This window comes from Serinus canaria, chromosome 4 (assembly GCF_022539315.1).
Source record: "Serinus canaria isolate serCan28SL12 chromosome 4, serCan2020, whole genome shotgun sequence".
In the NCBI taxonomy this organism is placed as follows: domain Eukaryota; kingdom Metazoa; phylum Chordata; class Aves; order Passeriformes; family Fringillidae; genus Serinus; species Serinus canaria.
This window is the reverse complement of record NC_066317.1, coordinates 67,421,325-67,442,325: the sequence shown is the minus strand read 5'-3', so window position 1 is coordinate 67,442,325 and position 21,001 is coordinate 67,421,325. Positions and strand designations below refer to the sequence as shown.

Here is a 21,001-nt window from a genome sequence, read left to right as displayed (position 1 = left end):
GAGACACAAATGACATTTGTCATCCTCCTCTGTCACTTTGGGATGGACCTGTCCTTAATGAGTGGCCTCCTGTGCTGGCCAGGATGCAAGCAGCACTTGCCTGGCTTCTGCCCTGACATTTATCTTTCTGTCAGTGGCAGTTCAGTCAGGACAATGTTTGAAGATGAGTTTTTCCCTCTAGTTTGTGTGTCCCTGTCTCCCAACACTTGGTACCATAGCTCCAGACGTGCCATTGGTTTCTGTAATGTCCACCTCACCTTGGCTGCACGTGAACAAATCCATTTCTTCCATCCCTGCATCAATCTGCTGGGTTGCATAAACCCACAGATAAAGTTGGAGCCTTCTGGGAAGTGCCAGAACGCTTAACACAGGTGAGCCAGAGGGTCAGGACTTGGCCATAAATTCAAGGAAGCCTGAGAATTCTGTTTTTATGGGCCGTGGCTAGATCAGTGTTTGGCAGGGAAGGCTGATTCTTCCTGAAAGTCTTGTGTTCACTGCAAACTCCTACAGGGTGTGGATATTCATTATTCATTATTTTACAGCTGGCATTCAGCTGATATTCATTATTTTACAGCTGACTTTTAACCATTTCACCAGTGTGAGACACACAGGGTTTGATACCCAAAACAAAGCTGGGGAAGGGTCTGGAGCCCCAGGAGGGGCTGAGGGAGCTGGGCAGGGGCTCAGCCTGGAGCAAAGGAGGCTCAGGGAGGACCTTGTGGCTCTGCACAGCTCCTGCCAGGAGGGGACAGCCGGGGGGGTCGGGCTGTGCTCCCAGGGAACAGGGACAGGAGGAGAGGGAACGGCCTCAGGCTGTACCACAGCAAGTGTAGATTGGATATCAGGGAAAGTTTTCTTCACCCAAAGGCTTGTCCAGCCCTGGCACAGCTGCCCAGGGCAGTTTGGAGTCCCCATCCCTGGAGGGATTTAAAAGCTGTGTGGATGTGACACTTGGGAACATGGGTCAGTGGTGGCCTTGGCAGGGCTGGGTTAAGGGTTGGACTCAGTGATCTGAGGGATCTTTCCAACCCAAACATTTCTGTGATTCTAAGATATGTTATGTAATGTTTCAGTAGACTTCTATAAAGCTTTTTCTTTTCAATTATCAATATAATAGTCACGACTGAAATGTGAATTATATGAGACCAGGACTTAAAAACATTCTGTTCAGTATTTAGAATCTTCTGATAAGGAATGTACAGTTCTTATAGAAACAGACTTTGACAAACACTTTGAGCTAAATAAGGTATCATATTTCATTCCTTATTCATCTGTCAAATGAAACAGAGAAAGTGTGCTGTCTTTGACAGAAGGTGTCAGATATCCCTTAGGAATGATCTTTTAAATACCTGGTTTAAATACTTGAATTTCCCTTGAGACTGCATTCTTTCTTCCGTTAAGTAAATTAACAAACTAAAGCAAAACAAAAAGAAAAAAAACCAAGCCACACAAACACAAAAACCAACAAAAGAAATTTCATCCAGTGCCCTGAAATTTTTAAGCTGTAACTTTGTGAGTGTTTAAAACTAAAACCTCTTAAATCTGGATAATGGCTGAGCTTTTTTTCTGAGACCATTTTTATTTTTAGCATAATGGATCATTCATAGGGTTTTTTTTTTTTAGTCTCCCTTGATAGCTTTAAGTTTACACTCCTGCCTGTCATTCTAGATAATTTTCTTGATTTTTGTGACACAAACAAGTATGATGTTTAGGAGAAGCACAGACATTTTCAGGAACCCTGAAACTTCTAGCAGTACAGTCCAAACCTTTAGACTGCCATGCCATCCTTGAATAATCTTCCCCACAACTGACCAGATTTTTATATCCATGTAAGGACTACTTAGAGAATGTGATTGGCACCTTAAATGATGTGTCCCTATCAACATGGCATAGGGAAAAGCAGTTTTTAAGGATGGATAGAAATGCTTAAACAAATGCAGAGGTTTCAGTGCCAGCCAGAGGGCACAGCTGGTGCAGGGGGTACAGGAGAGCAGTCACTTCTCTGCTGCTCAAATATCTGATTTGTCTGAGGACAGTCTGGCTCTAGGGAACAACCCCTGGTCCTTGGGAAGGGTGCTTCCCTTGGATCCAAATCCCTGGATTCTAAAAATCTCAAGTAGGTGCTCATCTTTTCAAAATGAAGCTCTATAATATAGCTCTGCTGGTGCTTTTCAAAAATGGTCTTCTGGCCAGAAAAATGAGATGATGCCCCTGGGAACCCTTCAGTTCCAGTGAGATTGGAATGGAAAGGAGCCACGTTGTGCTCAGCCTGATTCAGAGCCAGAAGTGTGCCTGGATTTGGTGATTTGTGCCTAAACTTGGCTGTCTAAAGCAGAAATCTGGTCTAAGGCAAACACCTCCCTCTCTGTTCATGGCAGAGGAGAATCAGAATTTTATCCAGCTGAACCTGAGTGTTTAAAGTAGGATAGGTGTGATTAATTTTCTCATGGATGCATCTGCTGTACTCTGCCTGGTGTAAGGAAAGATTTAAAACTTTCAGTTGTGTGGTGTGAGACAAAACCAGACAAATTTCCTCACTCCCATTGATGCTACTAAGAATTAGAAACTATGCACCTGAAGGGTCCTTGACCTTTATTGGGTTTTTTGTGTCTTAATTATCCCTTTCCACATTTCTGAACATTCACATCTACTTAAGATTCTGAGGAATTCAAGTTCCTAGATAATAAGGCCATAAAAGCACAATAAATCAGCAAGGCATTCATTTAATCTTGCATATTAATGAAACTTTTTGTTCTAATGCTACGAACAAGAACGCCCAAGCATTTTTTAATTTCTATCTCAATAATTTTATTATGTAACTTAGCATTTCTCTGTCTGTCAGGGATCTCAGTGTTCCCATATCACTAAACAAAATTTGCAGTGATGTTTCTAAGTACAAAAATTGCAGTACAAACTGATTGCCGTAGGAGAAAAAGTCAGCAGGAAATATATTTTTAGGAAACAGGTAATAACTTGATAACTTTAATATGTAGGAGATATGGGTGGGTGGGAGAAAAACAAGAGCTTTAGAGAAAATATTTTCTTTGTGGAACAGAGGGGTTCACAAAAAAATAAAGTTTGATCAAGGCATGAATTCACACATGGTGATATGCTGGATTTCTATGATGCATCAGCCAAAAAGAAAAAAAGTATAATTCAAAAGAATTAATCAATTGCTAAAATGGAAGTAATTTTAACTTTTCTGATTCCAGTTTTTCCTCCAGCAGCCATTCCACCTAGATTTTGTTGGCATTGGTCTTGCTTTCAGTGCCATTGGAAACTCATCCACAGAAAGGCTTTCAAATCTTTCTTTTGTTGGAATGACAAAGTCAGTGGATTAGAAGTGTTGCTATTAACCTGGGACCTGATTCTGTCAACATTTATGCAGGTGCCTAATTAATTCATGCAGTTGGGCTGAGGGGCTTTACTGGACCACATTTTTCAGTCTGAGCATATGTGTGACTCTTTCCAAGGCCACAGCTCAGACTAAGAAACCAATGTTTAATTTTTCCCCAGAAGTATTGATTTCCTTCTGAGTCTAAAATTTATAGCCAATTTCTCTGTGCATAATAAATGAATCATTCTCTGTCTGATACATTTGCAAGTTTTAACTCCAGATTCAAATTGCATGCCTTTGCCTGAATTGTACTTGTGGTTCTTTCACCTTTGGCACAGGAATATCCTTCTTTGTGTGGTAAATAATAGAAAAGAAAGACTGGAGGTTTTGTTGGTTTTTTCTTTTTTTTATGGAGCTCAATAACCTTAACTGAAGAATAATACATTTCTCAATTTTCAAAAACTTCCTGCATTAAATGACACCATATGCTTAGAGAAGCAATAATAGCCCCCTACTAAAGGTGTTTTTTCCTTGCTTGCCCAATCAAAAGTGAGCCTGATGTAAAAATACAATTGGCAAGCAAGCAATCATAAAGCAGTTCCATATCTATTCCCATTTTCAAACAGCAGATAATGTTTATGTGTCATATTTTAAATTAGGGACTAAATTAGAGCCAGGTCTGCAAAATCAGAACAGATCAGAGAAGCTTGCACACCCAGTGGAGGTAATAAATGTGGTCAGGAAAGAATACCTCGTGTTCAGGAATATGAATAAAGTGGAACTTTCCACCTTCCATCCATTTCATTTAAATTTCCCTTGTTTTGCTCTAGGAATGTCACATGTGGCCATGACAAATCCAGCTGTGTCATATCTGCCTCCCCCCATCACTGCCCTGTCAAGGGGGATATTCTAAAAGCTTGGTGCAACTTATTGCCACAAATCTGTTGCCTGTCCAGCATCTGTTGATCAGTTACAGATAATTAAATGTTAATTGCTCCATGTCAAGTTTAATTTTATTTCTGGATACTGAAACTCAGTTGAATATTGTTTAAATCTTCCTTCTTTTTTTCTCTACCTTTACAAGAACCTTTATATTAGGATTATATACCTTTATCTAAAATAGACCAATGCTTTTTTTAATTTTTTTTTTCCCAAATCCCTGGAATTTTCATCATTAATTTTTTTCTTGAATTCTCCACAAATGGTTCAGAAATTGCTTTGATTTTTTTCTTAAGAACTGCAGGGTAAATTTTACTATACCCTGTTAACTTGAACACATATGTAAAAGATAAATTTCCTTATGCTTATGCAGATGTTCTTCAAACTGCCCAATCCTAATTCAGGCCAGTTGCACCTACTTTTAATTATATCAAAAACCTGAACACCTCAGCTAGTTAAGAAATTATAAACTGAAATGTTAGGGTAAATTAAATTTAACCCTAAATATTAGGGTTCTTTACCTCCTTTTGTTTTTATTGTTTTCATTATTGCATCTCTAGTGTTACTTGTTTTATCCCAACAGCTCAGAATATTTACTCTTTTATTCGTTAAGTTTACTTGTTTAAATTGTATTTTTAATGATTGCTTTTTGATATTCAGGCTTGAGACTTCCTTATGCAATCATATTAGTCTCCTACTACAATTTCAAGTGTTCTCTTAATTAAGGTAATTTGATATATGCATTTATTCAATATGCTTTCCAAACTTTCATCTCTCTTAAATCCTAATTAAAATGTTTCCCCTCTGCCTGGCAATGTTTTGTTAATGTTTACTTTTTTAAAGTCTATTGTTGCTGTCACTTTTTCCTGTTTCTCCAGTGTATCCCAGGAAGTTACTGAACATTATCTGCATGGGAAATACAAATCTGTTCTTTCATCTGTCTTTGTGAACATATATAGATATATTATACACATAAATATAGTGATGTATGAGCTAGATTTGAATCCCTATATGCCTTTGAAGATTTCCTCATTTGCATCCAATGTGTAATATTTAAATGCCACAGACAGGAAGTTTGAGCTCATGGTTGCTGCCACTTCTTCAAAATGTAAACTATTCTTAAAGCATGGGGGGTTGTGATTTTACTTTAAGGCAGATACTATAAAATGAATTTAATAACGTTTAGTCAAGAAGAAAATGTGGTTTCCTATCACAGTAGAAGTTCCTGGGAAAGAACTTCACTGCTCCTGATGAAAAAACACTGGAAAGTCCCCTTGGTATTCATCAGCTGGGTTCAGGTTACCAAAAAGTGTATTAAAAAGAGGGTTGAGGGAAAAGATGGGCAAAAAAAGTAATATTTTAACAACAACAAAAAGGAAATAACTGTTGTGGGAATCCTCATTTCCTGTTCTTTTAATTATATTGCCAAAAGAGTAAAGTCAGCGATACATGATCTGGATGCCTAAATGCTAGAATAAAAGTGATGTGAACATGATGAAAAGATGGCTATCTACAATCTTCAACTTGACCCTAGTTCCTTAAATTCTTAAGAATTAATCCAACTGCATCTTTTTATCTAGGTTTCTAATGGAACATTGATTATGTTTGTCCTCCATGAGCACAGTCCTCCAATATTAATGTTAAAGTGATGAAGAGGAGGAAGCAAGGAATGTACTTGTGCAGTATAATCAGTGGGACCTGATGTTCATGTTTGTAGGATTTGGGTTTCAGCTGTTTGAGGGGATTTGGGGAATCAGTTGTTAGTCTGATTTGGGGAAGAGTTATTTTCCTGCAAACACAACATGCAGAAAGTGATTATACCTTCAAAGGAATCCTCTATGAAATTTGAAGAAAAGTCTCTTGCTTCTTCAAGTAATGTTCTGAAACCATTTAGAAAAATAAATAATAGCTTTGGATAGTATAATAAATAAGTTCATACCACTGTTTATAATATTTTTAGCCAATATCTATGGCTATGTCTTGTGTTATAAACATGGTGATAGTGAAGAAACAGAGGATTCATTTTGGTGTCTTCACAAAAGTATATCCTTGTTTTTGCATTTTGTCCTTTATAAAATCATTAATATTTAGTATGAGCTAGATGTAAGTTATGTAAATTAGCAGGCATAATGGCTACAGTTTGCTTTGATCACTTGGTACAAATATTTGCTGTGTTCTTCACAGGTTGTAAAGCTCTTAAATGAACTTTACTGCCGGTTCAGGTATCTTGCAGCCTTTTAAAAGTTAGTAAATCACAGTTTTTGAAGGAAGTTTTCTATTCTTTGTTGCACAACTGGATGAGAGAATGTAGGGATGGTTATTTCTATGCTGTCAGACAAAGTGCCAGAGCTGTCCACATGCAGGGTGGGCACAAACCCATCCCTGAGCCTCCCTGTGCCTGGGAATTTCTGGGACAGCGTGTGCTGTGCCTCCTGGAAACTACCCATTCTCCAGAGCAGCAGAGAAATGCTCAGGAGAGAACACAAATCTAACCCTGCTGCCTCTCCTTGTGTTCAACCCAGTGATGCCACGTTTTGCTGAGCAAGTGGAGGTGGCCATCGAAGCCCTGAGTGCCAACGTGCCCCAGCCCTTCGAGGAGAACGAGTTCATCGACGCCTCGCGCCTGGTCTACGACGGAGTCCGGGACATCAGGAAAGCTGTCCTGATGATCAGGGTACGTGAAGAACCTGGGCAGTGAAAGTTGGGTGGGAACTCAGCACATCACTCCTGATGTCCAGAGCTACCCAGAGAACCCTTTGGGGGAGGGCCTTGGGAGTCTTGGAATGTTGCCAGAAGCACATGGTGGATGGATTTTGATCCATCTAGGGATGTGCCACCTGTGTGTGAGGAGATGGAACCTGTGAGAATCACTCGGGTGTGAATGGTGAAGGGAAGACACAATTATAGGGTAAACCACAGATTTTGGGGTTTTGGTACAGGGGGGTTATGGAGACAAGATGGAAGAATCAGGGCGTGTCACAAGACTCTTCCTTCTTCTTGTCATCCATCTTCTGTGGTGATGTTGCACTTGTGGATTGGTCTGTGGTGAAGGTGCACTTGGTGACGAGGGTGATAGGTATTGGGAATGAAAGGTAAATATGATAAATGTAGTTTTTACTATAAAAGTTGCGACCGCCCCATGGGTGGTCAGAGTGCCTTTGGCTGCCCTGCTGGTCAGATCCAGGTTGGGCAGAGAAGGAACTTTGTAGATAAGATATAATAAACAATTCGGAAGACCGAAAAACCCTGGAGTCCAGACTCATCTTTTGAGGTCCAGCATGCAAAGAACCATCCTGAGTGTGTGTGAGCAGAGACAGACAGCTGACACCCAGAGCTGGGCTTTCCAGGGAGGTCTCATGGGTAAGAGGAATGCAAAAGCTCCTGTGTTGTAATAAGGCAGAAAAGCTTGACAGCATGAAACAGAAGTATCTACAACAACCAAAGAATTAGTAAATAAAGAGATGAGGTTATTTAGTGGATGAATCACAATTAGTGTGTTAATCAGCTAGAAGATTTGATCACAACTGCCAATAGATACAAACTCCATTACTGTTTCCATAGTAATAGCATTAGTTTGCCAAGCTCTTCAAAGTTTGTGTAGATTTTTTGTTTATTTAGGGTTTTTTTCCCAATGTATGTGTGCTGCCTGGGATGTGAGGTAGGTCTGGTTAAAATCTAAATGAATAAATTATCTTGCTGCTCCAGTGAGCTGCTGCAGGGATGGTTTTGAATGTTTACCGAGGTAAAAAAAAGTTGACTAACCAGTTGATCCAATTTTTTTAGACATCTTTTAATAAAATAAATAAACAAATAAAAGACACCACAGAACACCATCATTATTGTGATAGTAGGTGTGTGTTGCTTTTCACTTTAGTCAGCAGACAAAGATTTTAAAAAGAAAAACAGCAAACCAAACCTGGTTTGGACATCTCTTCAGCAACTGAAACTGTTACTTGAAACCCAAATTACCTTGAATCTGCCCTAAGGAAGGCCATGTACAAGTAAAGCTGTGCAGAAAACCACAGAGGAAACTTTTTTAGGCAAATAGCAGGGCTGAAACATCAACTGATCCCTTTGAGCAAACAGGTAGTGTGCACTTGTGGTTGTGAGTGTGTTATGGCACTGATGGAAGACTTCAGGCAGTTGGAACACTCCAAAATAGCTCCATTTCAGTCATCTGCCACTCGGTATTAACATTTACAGAAAAAGCTTTTGACAGGCTTAATTTTATAACTGCCAAACATAAATTCCATTCTCATACCCAGTGCTCATCCCAGGTGGTCTGAATTATACTCCTGGCTTGTGATGGGGACAAAGCCATCCTGTTCTCTGGGTGTGCAGTGTTAGGGAAGGGAAAGGGAATGGGAGGGAAATCTTCACTTGAATTACTTCCCTGTGGGGGTGGTGAGGCCCTGGCACAGGGTGCCCAGAGAAGCTGTGGCTGTCCCTGGATCCCTGGAAGTGTCCAGTGGACAGGACTTGGAGCAACCTGGAAGGTGTCCCTGCCCATGGCAGGGGTGGGACTGGATGGGCTTCAAGGTCCCTCCCAACCCAAACCATTCCAGAATTCTGTGATTCTGGGAAATGAAAGATCTGCATAGTGAAGGTTCTCTGTTTTCCCTTTGATTTTCCAGTTCCTTGGTCAGTAACACCAGTTTCCAAATTTTCTTGTGACAAGAACAACTGCTCAGCACACTTTATTCTTTTCCAGTAATTTCAAACTGTGATTGTGGCACAGACTCAATCATCAGGTGGGATCTCCTACAAACCCAGGCTTTCCCATCCCCTACACAGAGTTCCATCTTCCAGCACCCCCCTACACCTCAGAGTTATCCCCAAGAGTTTGCCATGAGATGTCCATCCTGGTGAGATGTTTAAAGCTTAAATTTTGCAATTTGAAGGCCTGATCCCTTTCTTTGTCACTGCCTGACTGTTCTGTGTGCCTGGAGAGCTGATCAGCATTCAGGCTTCTCAGTCTCTTTAGGAAAACCCCAAGTTACTTTTGTCATTATATCACTACAGCTTTCCACCTGTTGTATGATAGGAGTTAATGAATTCTGTTTGCCCAGATTAGGAAGATTTATTTTTGCCTTCAGACAATTAACCTATTTATGGAGCTCAATGTAATACTCCTTACCCAGGCAGAGAACTAAAGCACATAAATGGACTCATTATCCATGTGAGTTAACTGGAAAACTCCACATATATAAGCTTACACAGACCAGAGTTTGCTGAATCAGAACCTTATTTGCTGCAGAAAACAAAATTAGTTTCACTTTGAGATAATCTTTAACATTTCCATCTGAACATCTCACACTGAAATGGGATGTATAATTAAAGGGTGAGGCTATAAAAGCCTTCAGAATATTTTCATCTAATAATCTGTCAAATATTATGCACTCTTTAATTCAGGTGGTAAAACTTTTTCAGAATTGCAAAAAAGAAAAAAAAATCCAATATTGCAAACTTTTTAGAGCATCTGACACAATTATTTTCAGGCAGTGATTGTTCATGTGCAAGCCGTGAAAGATTGAATTTATCTGAATCCCCTCATTCCAGAAAGTAAATAAAGCCACTTTTTAAATTAATTTTGGTTGCTATTATTACTTTTAGTAAGCTGAAAGAAAGGGTGAATAGTCTCTGTTCTTCTCTTTTTCCCCTCAAAAGGGGAGAATTTATTGTCCCTCTGGAGGAGAAAGGAGAATTTTTTTTTTTCATTGAGGACTATTATTATTATCTACACAGAAGAAAAAGATCTCTTCCACAAGTTAAGAAGTAGTAGAAATTAATTTAAGAGTACAATTATAGACCTAGAAATAAAATAGAAAATAATAACTTCATTCCAACCCCTTTCCTATTACTGTGTAGGGATGCAATTGCACTTTGTGTTTTCATAGCTGCTTATGAAATTCCCTCAGTTACTGGCCAGAAACCCTCTCCACACTCAGAAGGACTCACTATGGCAACTTTTCTCATTCTTCTGAATCTCCAAGGGCAATTTACTGTTATTTACTGGTTTTAAACCTGGCCTTTGTCATTAGCAACCTCTTATTGAGAGGCATCTGCATCAACTGAGTGTTACATTTGTCTGGATCAGGAGTGCACTGTTGGAGCAATGTCCAGGTGTTCCCTCTTGCCATGTTTTAGGTCATGTTACAGAGCAGACTTTAAACATCTGTAAACTTGATTCTTTGGGGGGATGCCTGGAGATGCTCTCTGGGAGCATCTTAGGACACGAGGGAATGGCTGGAGCTGTGTCAGGGGAGGTTTAGGTTGGATTTCAGGTTTGGATTCTTCCCCCAGAGGATGATTGGGCACTGGAGTAGGGTCCCCAGGGCAGTGGTCACAGCACCAAATGTTAAGATCTGGTTATTAAAGTTGTTAGAGAGATGCCTCTGCTTGTGTTAAGGTGCAAATGTGACCATATGCTGAAACTGATAATATGGATTGTATTTAACAGTAGTGTGAGATAGAGAGAGAGAAAAAGAGTGACAGACAGATTAAGCAGAAAACATCAGGTGGTTTAACTCATAGCCCAGTTCCCCTTAGCAGGCATGTGTGCTTCAGTGCTCACAGCTTCTTCATACAATTTTGCCATAATGGCCAAGTCCTTTTTTAAGAATGTTTTAGCCATTAACCATTTCAGTCTCTCACACCAAGCCTGGCAGAATTCAGGAAGCATTTGGATAATGCTCACAGGAACAAGTTGTGACTCTTAGGGATGTCCTGTGCAGGACCAGGAGCTGGACTTTGATGGTCCTTGTGAGCTCCTTCCAATTCAGGATATTTCATCCTATTGTTAACTCCATTTCTATTCTGTCATTAAGGGATTTTTCTTCTCCTTGGGAGAAGACCTCAGCAGAAATGACTGTGGGCTCCTCAGCCCCAGCTGTTTGGGTGTATTAATGCTCTTCTCCTCTGCCAGATTTGTCAGGTTTAGTCACCTTTGGGGCAGCCACTGGGGTGGGGGCAAAATCCAAAGTGCTGCAACATTTTGTGTCCTCTGTAAAGCCAGATTTGGTGCAGAATCCCATCATCTTTTGATGATCCTATCTCCAAAGGGTGTCATGGGGTCCAGTGTTTCCACTGAGTGCCTGCTGCTCCTCAGATTGAATTTGAAGTGTTATATTTTACTGTAAATCACCAAACAACTGAAGACCTGCAGGGAGAGAGGGTCTCTGATTGAGGCTCTCAGGTGCTGCTTGCAGCTGAGTCCCTCAGGCTGCAGTGGTACCAAAACAAAAGTACAGAATAGCTTGGAGGTGGATTGTAAAGCACCTTGTAAAGTCTGGGGTTTTTTCCTCCTTGTGTTCTAGAATTAGAGGGAATTGTCATGGTAAAAAACAGGGGAGTATCTTTTAATCTCTTCAGTCTTTGCTCTCATTACAAGGTTAGCTTGACTTGGTGTTCACAGTGCTGAAACTCTTCTCATTGCATCTTACAATTTTTTAGTGCATTGCAAAGTGGAGTTTCTGTCTTCATCAAGCACATTGGAGTTGGTGAAATGTGAAACAAATAGCATTTCTAAATCTGCATATATATGCCATTCTATTACTTATACTTGTATAATTCACATTTTCATACTGCAGTCACAAAAGATTATAAAAATGACATAGATGGAAGATATTTTGTTCACAGCAAGCTCTTCAATCAAACAGCCAGAGAGATATTAAAAAATATATATATATATTTCAATGCCTGGAATTTGAAAGTCACCAGATTCATATTAGAAATAAAACATGCATCTCAAAAGAGGAAAGCAAATATTTATTGTGTGATTTATCTGGGATTGTGAAAGATTCTTCTTCACTGGAAAGCTTCCTCTGAGTTAGATGAATGTTCTGTGTAGTAGAGATACAGTATCTGAAAAAAGGTCTGGGGAACTCTTATGGCTTGTGCTACAAAACAGATTAAAAATTATAAAAATGGTCCATTTTTCTGCTGAAATCAATCAGTGCATAAAATTCATGAGTTTTGAATATTACTTGAGCTTCCTCTGCCACTGGTGGCTGTCAGCTCTGTTTGGAAGCTGTCTCCAGCCTCAGATCTGTGATTCCCACCTTTGTGTAACCATAAATCCAGGTGTCTGCAAGACAGAATCAATCTTTCTGTCTTCCAGCTCAGAGAAATGAAGTCTCAGACTCTGTTGTCTTGGAAACAAGGTTTTAAATATCAAGGTCCTGTTAGTTGTGCACAAAAATTAAAGTCATTCTGGTGCATTTAGAAGGCCTTGCTAAGAGTAGTCCTGTAAGTCAAATTCAATATGATTTTTTTGTACCTTTGTGTCTAAAAGGGAGACCCTATTTTATATGGGCTGCATCTCCAGGGGATCAGCTGAGACAAAGCATTGGTGCAGTGGTGAAAAGCTTGAAAATGCTTGAAATGGCAGCAAACAGTTAAAAGTTAACCCCACTTCTTCACCCTAATGCAAAATGCAGCTGTTTGGGGAAGGAAATGAGAGTGGAAAATTCACCACACTTGAAAACATGAAAAGAGTGAATCTGAAAGATCACTTTGGATTAGATCTCACTTGCACAGTGGGGAAATAGGAAGATGTCTTGTGCTTGTAGTACATTGCTAACAGTTGCATTACTTGCCCTTTTGGTTTGCACTACATTTTCTCCAAGTTCAACACTTATACCCATTAAATTTCAGTCTTTTAAAGGCCATAGATTTCAAGATCATGAATGTCAGTAACAGCAATACATTTTATTCTGGATATTTCTTCTAGAATTTTCAGAATATTTTTTCTTTTAAAGAGGCAGCCTCTTGTCCTTACTGGTTACCATGTTGAGATGTAATATTTTGAATATTACATCTTTACTTCAAATTTGACTATGAAAGCCTTGGAAAGGACTGCACATTATGTTTTATAATGTTATTTATAAAAGTGGAGACAGAAGAGGACTATATTTGGGGTGAAAGGATACTGGTTTTACAGTGACCAGTGGGACTGGTTTGTTGAGTGGACTTGGAGGATGGGGAAGAGCCAGCTGGTTTATTGAAGCTCTCCACCCTGTCCTTGTTCTAAACAGCAAAGCCTGGGTAGATGAAAAGCTGAGCCCTGTGACAGAAAACACTCTTTGCTCAGGGAGTTGTAGGATTCTCTTTGTACCTTGCTTGTTTATGACAGATTTTAAGGTCTCATCCTGCCCTCGGGCAGCTGAGCAGAGGAAACAAAGAGATTAAAGGTGATTGGAAAACAAGACCATTGGATGGGTACCAATCCTTCTATTTCACCTGTGGCAGTGGAGAGAAGGTAAATTCATTTTTCATCTGAACTTCCTCTCCTGCCTGTCCTGTTGGACACACTCTCTGTGCCTGCCTCTCTTCAGAGGTGCAGGCTGAGTTTCATTACCACACTGTCACACTTGGTTACTTCCCCCAGCTCAGCACCAAAGCCCATATTTAATTCATGCTCTCCAAGATGGCTGTGTTTTACCCTCCCCATCCTGTGCACTTCACTGTGCAGCTACAAACAGGGCTGTGCACTTGGTGTTGGAAGCCAGAAATATCCCCAGAAGATTCCTGTGCGTTGCGTTCGAGGGTTTGGAGCCGTTCCTGGTGAGTGAGCAGCCCCCAGACAGAGCTGTAATGACAACTGGCAGTGATTAGCACCTCTGCTAGGAAACTTGACGTTGCCTCCAAGCACCAAATGCCAGCCTGGATCATTTCTTCTGTACTGCTTTGGCCTTCCAGGCTCTCACTGGGGGTGATGGGTGTCCAGGAAGGGGAGGATTTCTCTGCAGTTACTGTGGTTTTCTTTTCCCTTTACCTTTGTCATGATTGGTACCCACAGAACTTACTCAGGCTGTTGTACCAGGTGCTATTCAACCATAAAATGGAATATAATCTTCTTTCTAATGAGTCCACTTTTTTGCACCATCTGTATTAAATATCATACTAAATACTGATTTTAAGAATACTGTTTTTTTTCTCTCTGTATATAAATAAAGACTTTTTTTCTCAGAACTTTTTGCTAGAAGGTGAAAAACCCCAAATGAACAGATCCATCAAATTTTTTTTTTCTCTCTCCTTGCAACATTTTAAACAATCTAAAGCCTGAAAATACATAACTTGATTTAATCAATCTTCCAAGAAACCCTCCCATCATTTGTAGCATCAGCAGTGGGGACATCATTGTCTCAGCAGCGGGATGAGTCAAATTCCAAAGCTCTGTATATGAAAAGGACCGTGTGAACTAACAAGATTACACAGATTATAAATTTCATGTTTGTTTCAAAACTACTTCACATAATTTACAATTCCTTTCACTGGGAAATCTCTAATTTGCTTTGATAAGTTTTTCTTCCAGGATGTAAGTTGCTTTTCCCCAGGTATTTACTTTCTCTTTTGAAGATTACATGTAGTTTCCAGTACCATAATAGTGTTAGCGTCCATTTATATATGAAATAACATTATTTTAAAATACTGCATTCCAGTTGTTAGTTTTTCCAAAGGATATTTGTTCCTGGAACTGCATTCATCATGTTAACAGAGTTAAGAGAAATTGCAGCAAGAAAAGTTGTGGCAAGGTAATGACAAATGCCATTTGTAAAGAAAACTAGGATTGAAACAATTTAATTTTTAAGACAATTCAATTTCAGTTCCTGACTGCTGGGGCAGACAAATTCATTTCAGAGGAGAACAGAACAGCATTTCCTGGGCTGGTAGTCAATGAAACAAGAGCTCACTGTGCAGAGGACTTGGTCTGTGGCCTTTTTGAGCTTGACATCTCCTCTCTGTGGCTTTTGTGTCTCTCTGCAGACCCCTGAGGAGCTCGAGGACGACTCAGACTTCGAGCAGGAGGATTACGACGTGCGCAGCCGAACGAGCGTCCAGACTGAGGATGACCAGCTCATTGCTGGCCAGAGTGCAAGGGTGAGTACCAACCCCACGTGCCTCCATGTAAGTCAGAGTCCAGTAGTGACCAATAAAACCTCTGCCTCAGAAAGCAAAGGAGATTTCCTCAGGGTCGTTTGAGAAAGGATGGGACCAGGCTGACAGAGCTGTTGAAGGTTTTTGTCATGTCAAACCTATTTGAGTAGCATTTATTGAATGGCCTTGAGGCTTTTGGGGTGCCTAGTATCAGCTGCTTGCTCCAGCTAGTGCTGTAAGAGGAGGCTTTGCAGGTTTGGAATGTGCTGAAACTGTGGGAGTCGTCAGCAAATTTAAAAAAAAGAAAAAAAAATCCCATCAGCTCACCATGTGCTGTATCCAGAGAAATCTTATATTAGTCATGTTTCCCAGTGTGCAAACCTGTCAAGAAGATCTGTTTAAGCTACTGAGTAGTCCCTGTAATTTAATTGTAATTGAAGACATTTGCTACTGAGTCAATGTAATTTTACCAGGGTAATTACATCATGATAAACTCCAGTCACTGTGATTTGCGACCTCAGCTTGTGCATGGAGATTGCAAATTAAGCTGATGAGTGCTCCAGGGGTCACAGGTGCTGGGGAAGTGAAGTCTGTTAACACTCAGGAATATTCCTGTTAACACTCAGGATTATGCCACCCTCTGATGAATGTTTACTTTTTACTGAATAGTCTTCTCAGCTCAGATTATTAAAAAAAATAGAATATAATTTTATGAGTCATGAAAGTATATTTGACTGGAAAGAAAGGGTTTTTTTTAAAGAAAAGCCTTTTAACATTTTCCAGGAGACAGCCAGCAGGAAACTGGAAATTATCTGAATGATTTTCATGGCTGTTTCACACAAGCCTGATTTGTTCTGATGTGGTAGAAGTGAAGCTAGGGACTAAATAAGAATCATCTTCCCCACAAATTCAAGCAGCAGCAAAAGCTGGTAACTGGAACGGGGATTTCTTACCTTGGAGTCTGGAAGAGGATTTGTAGGGCTGAGAACCTAAAAACCAGCAGGCAAAGATGCTGTGAAAGGTCAGAGGACCAGGACAGAGGAGATTTCAGCTGCTGTAGGTTGGGGCTTGACACAAAGGTTTCCCAGCCTGCAAAGAACCAGGGGAGTAACAAAGATCTGCAAGGAGCTTACTCAGAGCTGTGGGAGAACTGCAAGGCATGGATCCAGTGAAAAAGGCAGAGATTTCTTTCTGTCTTTAAATGATTTCCCTGAATATTGAACATAGATGGTAAATGAACCATACCATGTATTAGAAAAACTGGAGCTTTATTATGACATCCCTAAGGCAAAAAACACCTGGATTTCTTACTGTGAGACTGGTGACAGAACTGTTCTGGATGTAGCTGGCTATCTTTTGTGATTTTTATATTTTAAAGGGCATAAACTCCTGTTTGAGATATTCAAAGTATTGACTACTAAAGCAAATCTCAGGTGTAACAGAAGTGTGACACAGTACAGATGATTTTTTCAGATGTCACAGCCTTTCTTATCTTTTTGGTTACATTTAGGACTGGGTAGCATGTCACCCTTTCTTGACCTGAAACCCAAGTAAAGACTGCAGTAATTTTTCTCACTAAGAATCGAGTTCACCTGGGGGTTTAGGAGTCTTAAATTCTACTACATTTATTGTGGTTATTATTACTGCTCACTTAAATCCTTCTGCTTTGATCAGCTACACACTGAATGAACATAATATATCATAAAGAGAGTTCCTGAGTAACATGGATTGCAATGTGGCACAGGAAACAATAAATCACAAAATCCTAAAAGGGAAACAATGCTGAGCAGAAGCTGCCCAGTCCCCAGTCAGGAGTGCTGAGCAGAATAAAATCTTGTCTGAACCTTTTCTGTGAAAAGGATGCAAAATACTTTTATTCATGCCCTATAATGGATTTGTTTCATATGCTTACTCCATAAGGCTGGTAGTGTTTTAGCAGAAAGACTTGTGTTGGTCTCCAGTAGAAATAACAGTGGAATTTACAGGCTGCATTTGCTGTAGGATATGGCTGCTTTGAAAGCTCATCAGCAGCTGGAACAGAATGATTAAAGCACTATTTACCAAGTTAAAGAGTGTTCAGGTGAAGCAGCCACTTGGAGAACCCACAGGCAAGTCTTACAGACAAACTTCCCAAATTTCACTACTCCTATCATATTCTCCTAATTTCAGTTAATTCCTCACTTCTGTTGTTTTATGTGCATTTTATATATTTATTTATTAGCTCGACTTACACTGCATTTTTCTGTGCAAAGACCATTATGCTAACATTTGAAACTGCTGAGTTACATTGATAAGGCCTAATTAAAACTCGTCTTGAATTTGAATTTGATTAACTTGCAAATTTCTCATTTTCTGATCTACTGTTTATAACCCTTTTTAATTTCAGTTTGGGAAAAGGTCAATTACGAATTTTTAAAAGCCAAGAGCATTTTAAGAATATGTAGAAAAAGACTTTAGCTGATTGAAAGTGACATAAACAAGGAAAAAATGTAATGACACTTAAATATGTGTCACACCCCATTAAAGGCATAATGTGGTCCTCAGAACCCCTAGAGCCAAATAATAGCTGAACTTGGAAATCATTATTCAAAGTGTCCATTTGATCTTCAAAAGTAATTATTATCATTTTTAGGGTGGTTTTGGAGGGGAGCAGGAACTTTGTGCTGTGTTCCTGCTGAGGCAGATCAGTACCAACCTGTCCAGTTCCTTTTGGCATCTCTTCCCAGAGAAAATGGGAACACTAAATATCATTAAAACATACACTTGTTACAATTCACTTCAAATGTATTTTCTTGTGTGTCATAGCTTATTTTAGTGTGGTGTTGATCTGAAATCCTCTATTTCTGACAGAGGATGAGGCTAGGGGAGACACAGCAGTTCAGTCTGACTTTTCCTATCAATGTCACTTGTTTTATTCTTCCTCAAAATTGGGATTTAATCCTCTTTTGTCAACTGGTGAATAATCATGACATTATAAATATAAATTTTATCATCTTGAAAGTGCAAGAAGAGGCACAAACATGCTGTGAATGTGCTTTTACTTGTGCTGACAGAAATCAAATGCCTGCAGGATTTTGCATCTTCAACTCCCATAAAAAGAAACTCAGACTGTTGGGACCACTGGAAGGGTCCAGTTTGTAGCTTCCCTTTTTTCATGCCCAACTCCTGCTCTTTCTCCAGGCTATCATGGCCCAGCTGCCCCAGGAGGAGAAGGCAAAGATTGCTGAGCAGGTGGAGATATTCCACCAAGAAAAGAGCAAGCTGGATGCAGAGGTGGCCAAGTGGGATGACAGTGGCAATGACATCATTGTGCTGGCCAAGCAGATGTGCATGATCATGATGGAAATGACAGATTTCACCAGGTAAGGACAAACTGACCCAGCTGAGCAGCTCAGATGGGCCACGTCTTCCCCTTTCTGCTGGATCTGTACCCTTTTGAGATGGCTTGCTGTGGTTTGGGGGATGCAAAGCCAAGGAGTGCTCATCATATACACTGCCCTGGGTGTTTGTCCAAGTGGGATTAATCACATGAAGTTTTTGTGCTATTTGCAAGTCTCTTTTATTTGCAGATCATTTTGTAAAGTTAGTCTGTGACCTTACAGACGCTCCAGTGACATTTCCTTTAGTACCCATCTAAGTGCATGTGCCTCTCTGAACTTTCAACATTTCAGCACAAATTGTGTCAATCAAAAATAATGGCAAAATTATTTATATCATTTAAACATTGAACTTCCTTCCAAAAAAATAAAATCCCAAATGAAATGAAACTGGTTTGATCTAATGCTTCGTGGGAGCCTGTCAGTAATGATTTTGGTTTCTTGCTTTCATTTCTTTTCTCTATTGATGTCTTATTCTTCTCTAATTGCAGAGGCCATTCATTAATGCTACAATGTAAACAGAATTATTGTCTTTTACTATGGTCATGTTGTTAATCACACCAGGGAGAAAGGTTTACAAGGCTCTTTGAATTCCAGATCACCATAGTAAATTAAATTTTGTTCAGGGTTTATTTTTTAAGAGGGTTCAAAAGTTTAAATTGTATTTATCAAAATGTGATTAGACAAAACAGGATGAAAATCTTCCTGGTTTATTTTTTCAGGATTAAAATCAGACATCCATTTATTCATCTCTTGGTGTTGTCCCATCCCTGGAAGTGTTCCAGGCCAGTTTGTTGGGGCTTGCAGCAACCTGGGATAGTGGCAAGGGGTGGAAATGGATGGAGAGGATTTCACAGAATTCTGTGTTACTTTTGTATTTGTATTGTCTTGGTGTCTCTGATCCTTCTGTCCACAAAAAATAGGGTGAAAACTGCCCAAACAATGTCATTGTATCATGGAAAGAAGAAATGATGCTCTAAAGCAACAGCCCAGAATATGCACAGCTTCTGCAACCTCCTGGACAACCTTTGATATACTGAGCACGAAATTGGAAGTTTGATAATTGTATTTTCTAGCATCAAAAGAACAAAACTAATTTGAGAATGAGATAAAGACTACTGACACATTTGAAGTAAATTAAAAAAAAAAATCAAAGTGCACCTCTATCTGCATCAGATTCAACAGCAAGTTGTTTAATAAATTCCATTAAAACAGAAACAGGCCTTTCACACCTTTTGGCTGGCTGTAACCTCAGCAGTGTTAGAATAGAATAATTTTTCAAATGCATGGAGTTTGTGACAGTCAGAGCTGCTCATGTAATTAATGTAGAAGCACATGGGGTCACCAAGAAGTATTTTTGCTGCAGTTTAAGTTCACCAGAAGTGGGATTCTTGTATTTCATCCGTTTAAAGTGGTAACAAAAGTCTGGAAGGAAGATTAAAATGGAAATAAGTTTCAGCATGTTATTCTTGCCATTATAGATTTTTAAAAATTCCAAAAATAATGCAGTGCTGTGCTTAGGAAAAATGCCTTCTCTTTAATTAAAAAAAATTTTTGATAATTCTGTCATTTTCCACATTCAAAAAATGGAAAATGAACTCACTTCCACTTGTGACTTTCTCAGGAGCAGCAGCAATTATATTGGTATGAGCAGAATTAAAGTTTTGAGTCTGAAGCAAACTCAGGGAAGCCTGTGGAGACCTTTTGTCTTAATACATTTTGGAAGCTTTAATGACTGAAATCAGAATTTTGTGCATCATAACAATATAGTGAAAGATCAGGCCTAAAGCTAATTATACATGTTTTAAGTGTAACAGTCAAGTGTGTAACATAATGATTATGCTTCACCTCTCTTTATTTTCCAACCAAAAAAAAACTTCTAAAAAAAAAAAAGTTTTCTAAAATGTGACATTCTTGCCTTAGACAGGATGGGCTGAACATTTAGCACTGGCTTGGGAATCACATCATTTTGTAATAGTTGTGTATTCCAGGAACAACATTGGCTTAATGAGCACTTAAAAATGCATATACTGTTGAGTACAGCTCATGTGCTTGAAGGCACCATCAGACTAAATTGCCAGTGAGGCATTTTGTAAAGGAGAGGAAATACAGCAGAAAGATTTCTTAATCAAGCTGTACTATAAAGTACTTAAAAGGCAAAATGGTAATAAATTAAGAAGACATTTGTGTTACTATTTTAAAAACGAGCATTAAACAGGGTCACTAAAAGTGTTGCTTGTCATGATTTATTGAGATTGTGGGTAACTGTCTGGTGTTTCACAGAGGGAAAGGCCCCCTGAAGAACACCTCTGATGTCATTAATGCAGCCAAGAAGATTGCAGAGGCAGGATCCAGGATGGACAAACTGGCACGGGCAGTAGCTGATCAGGTACCCCAAAAGGAGCTAAACACAATGTAACCTCTGTGGATGAGTTGCCTTTTGCAGGAAAAGTCTGTCTTACCAAAAAAT

At 39.5% G+C, this 21,001-nt stretch overlaps 1 protein-coding gene across 2 annotated transcripts in view; it reads left to right on the top strand.

Moving 5' to 3' along the window:
• The window catches only part of CTNNA2 (catenin alpha 2), a 468,362-nt gene that overhangs the window by 415,176 nt on the left and 32,185 nt on the right, over positions 1-21,001 (top strand). For both annotated transcript variants that reach the window (XM_050974177.1, XM_050974178.1), the window contains exons 13-16: positions 6,799-6,950; positions 15,044-15,157; positions 18,335-18,516; positions 20,815-20,920. In XM_050974177.1, coding sequence (XP_050830134.1) covers positions 6,799-6,950; positions 15,044-15,157; positions 18,335-18,516; positions 20,815-20,920 — 554 coding nt within the window. The remainder of the gene's footprint in view (positions 1-6,798; positions 6,951-15,043; positions 15,158-18,334; positions 18,517-20,814; positions 20,921-21,001) is intronic.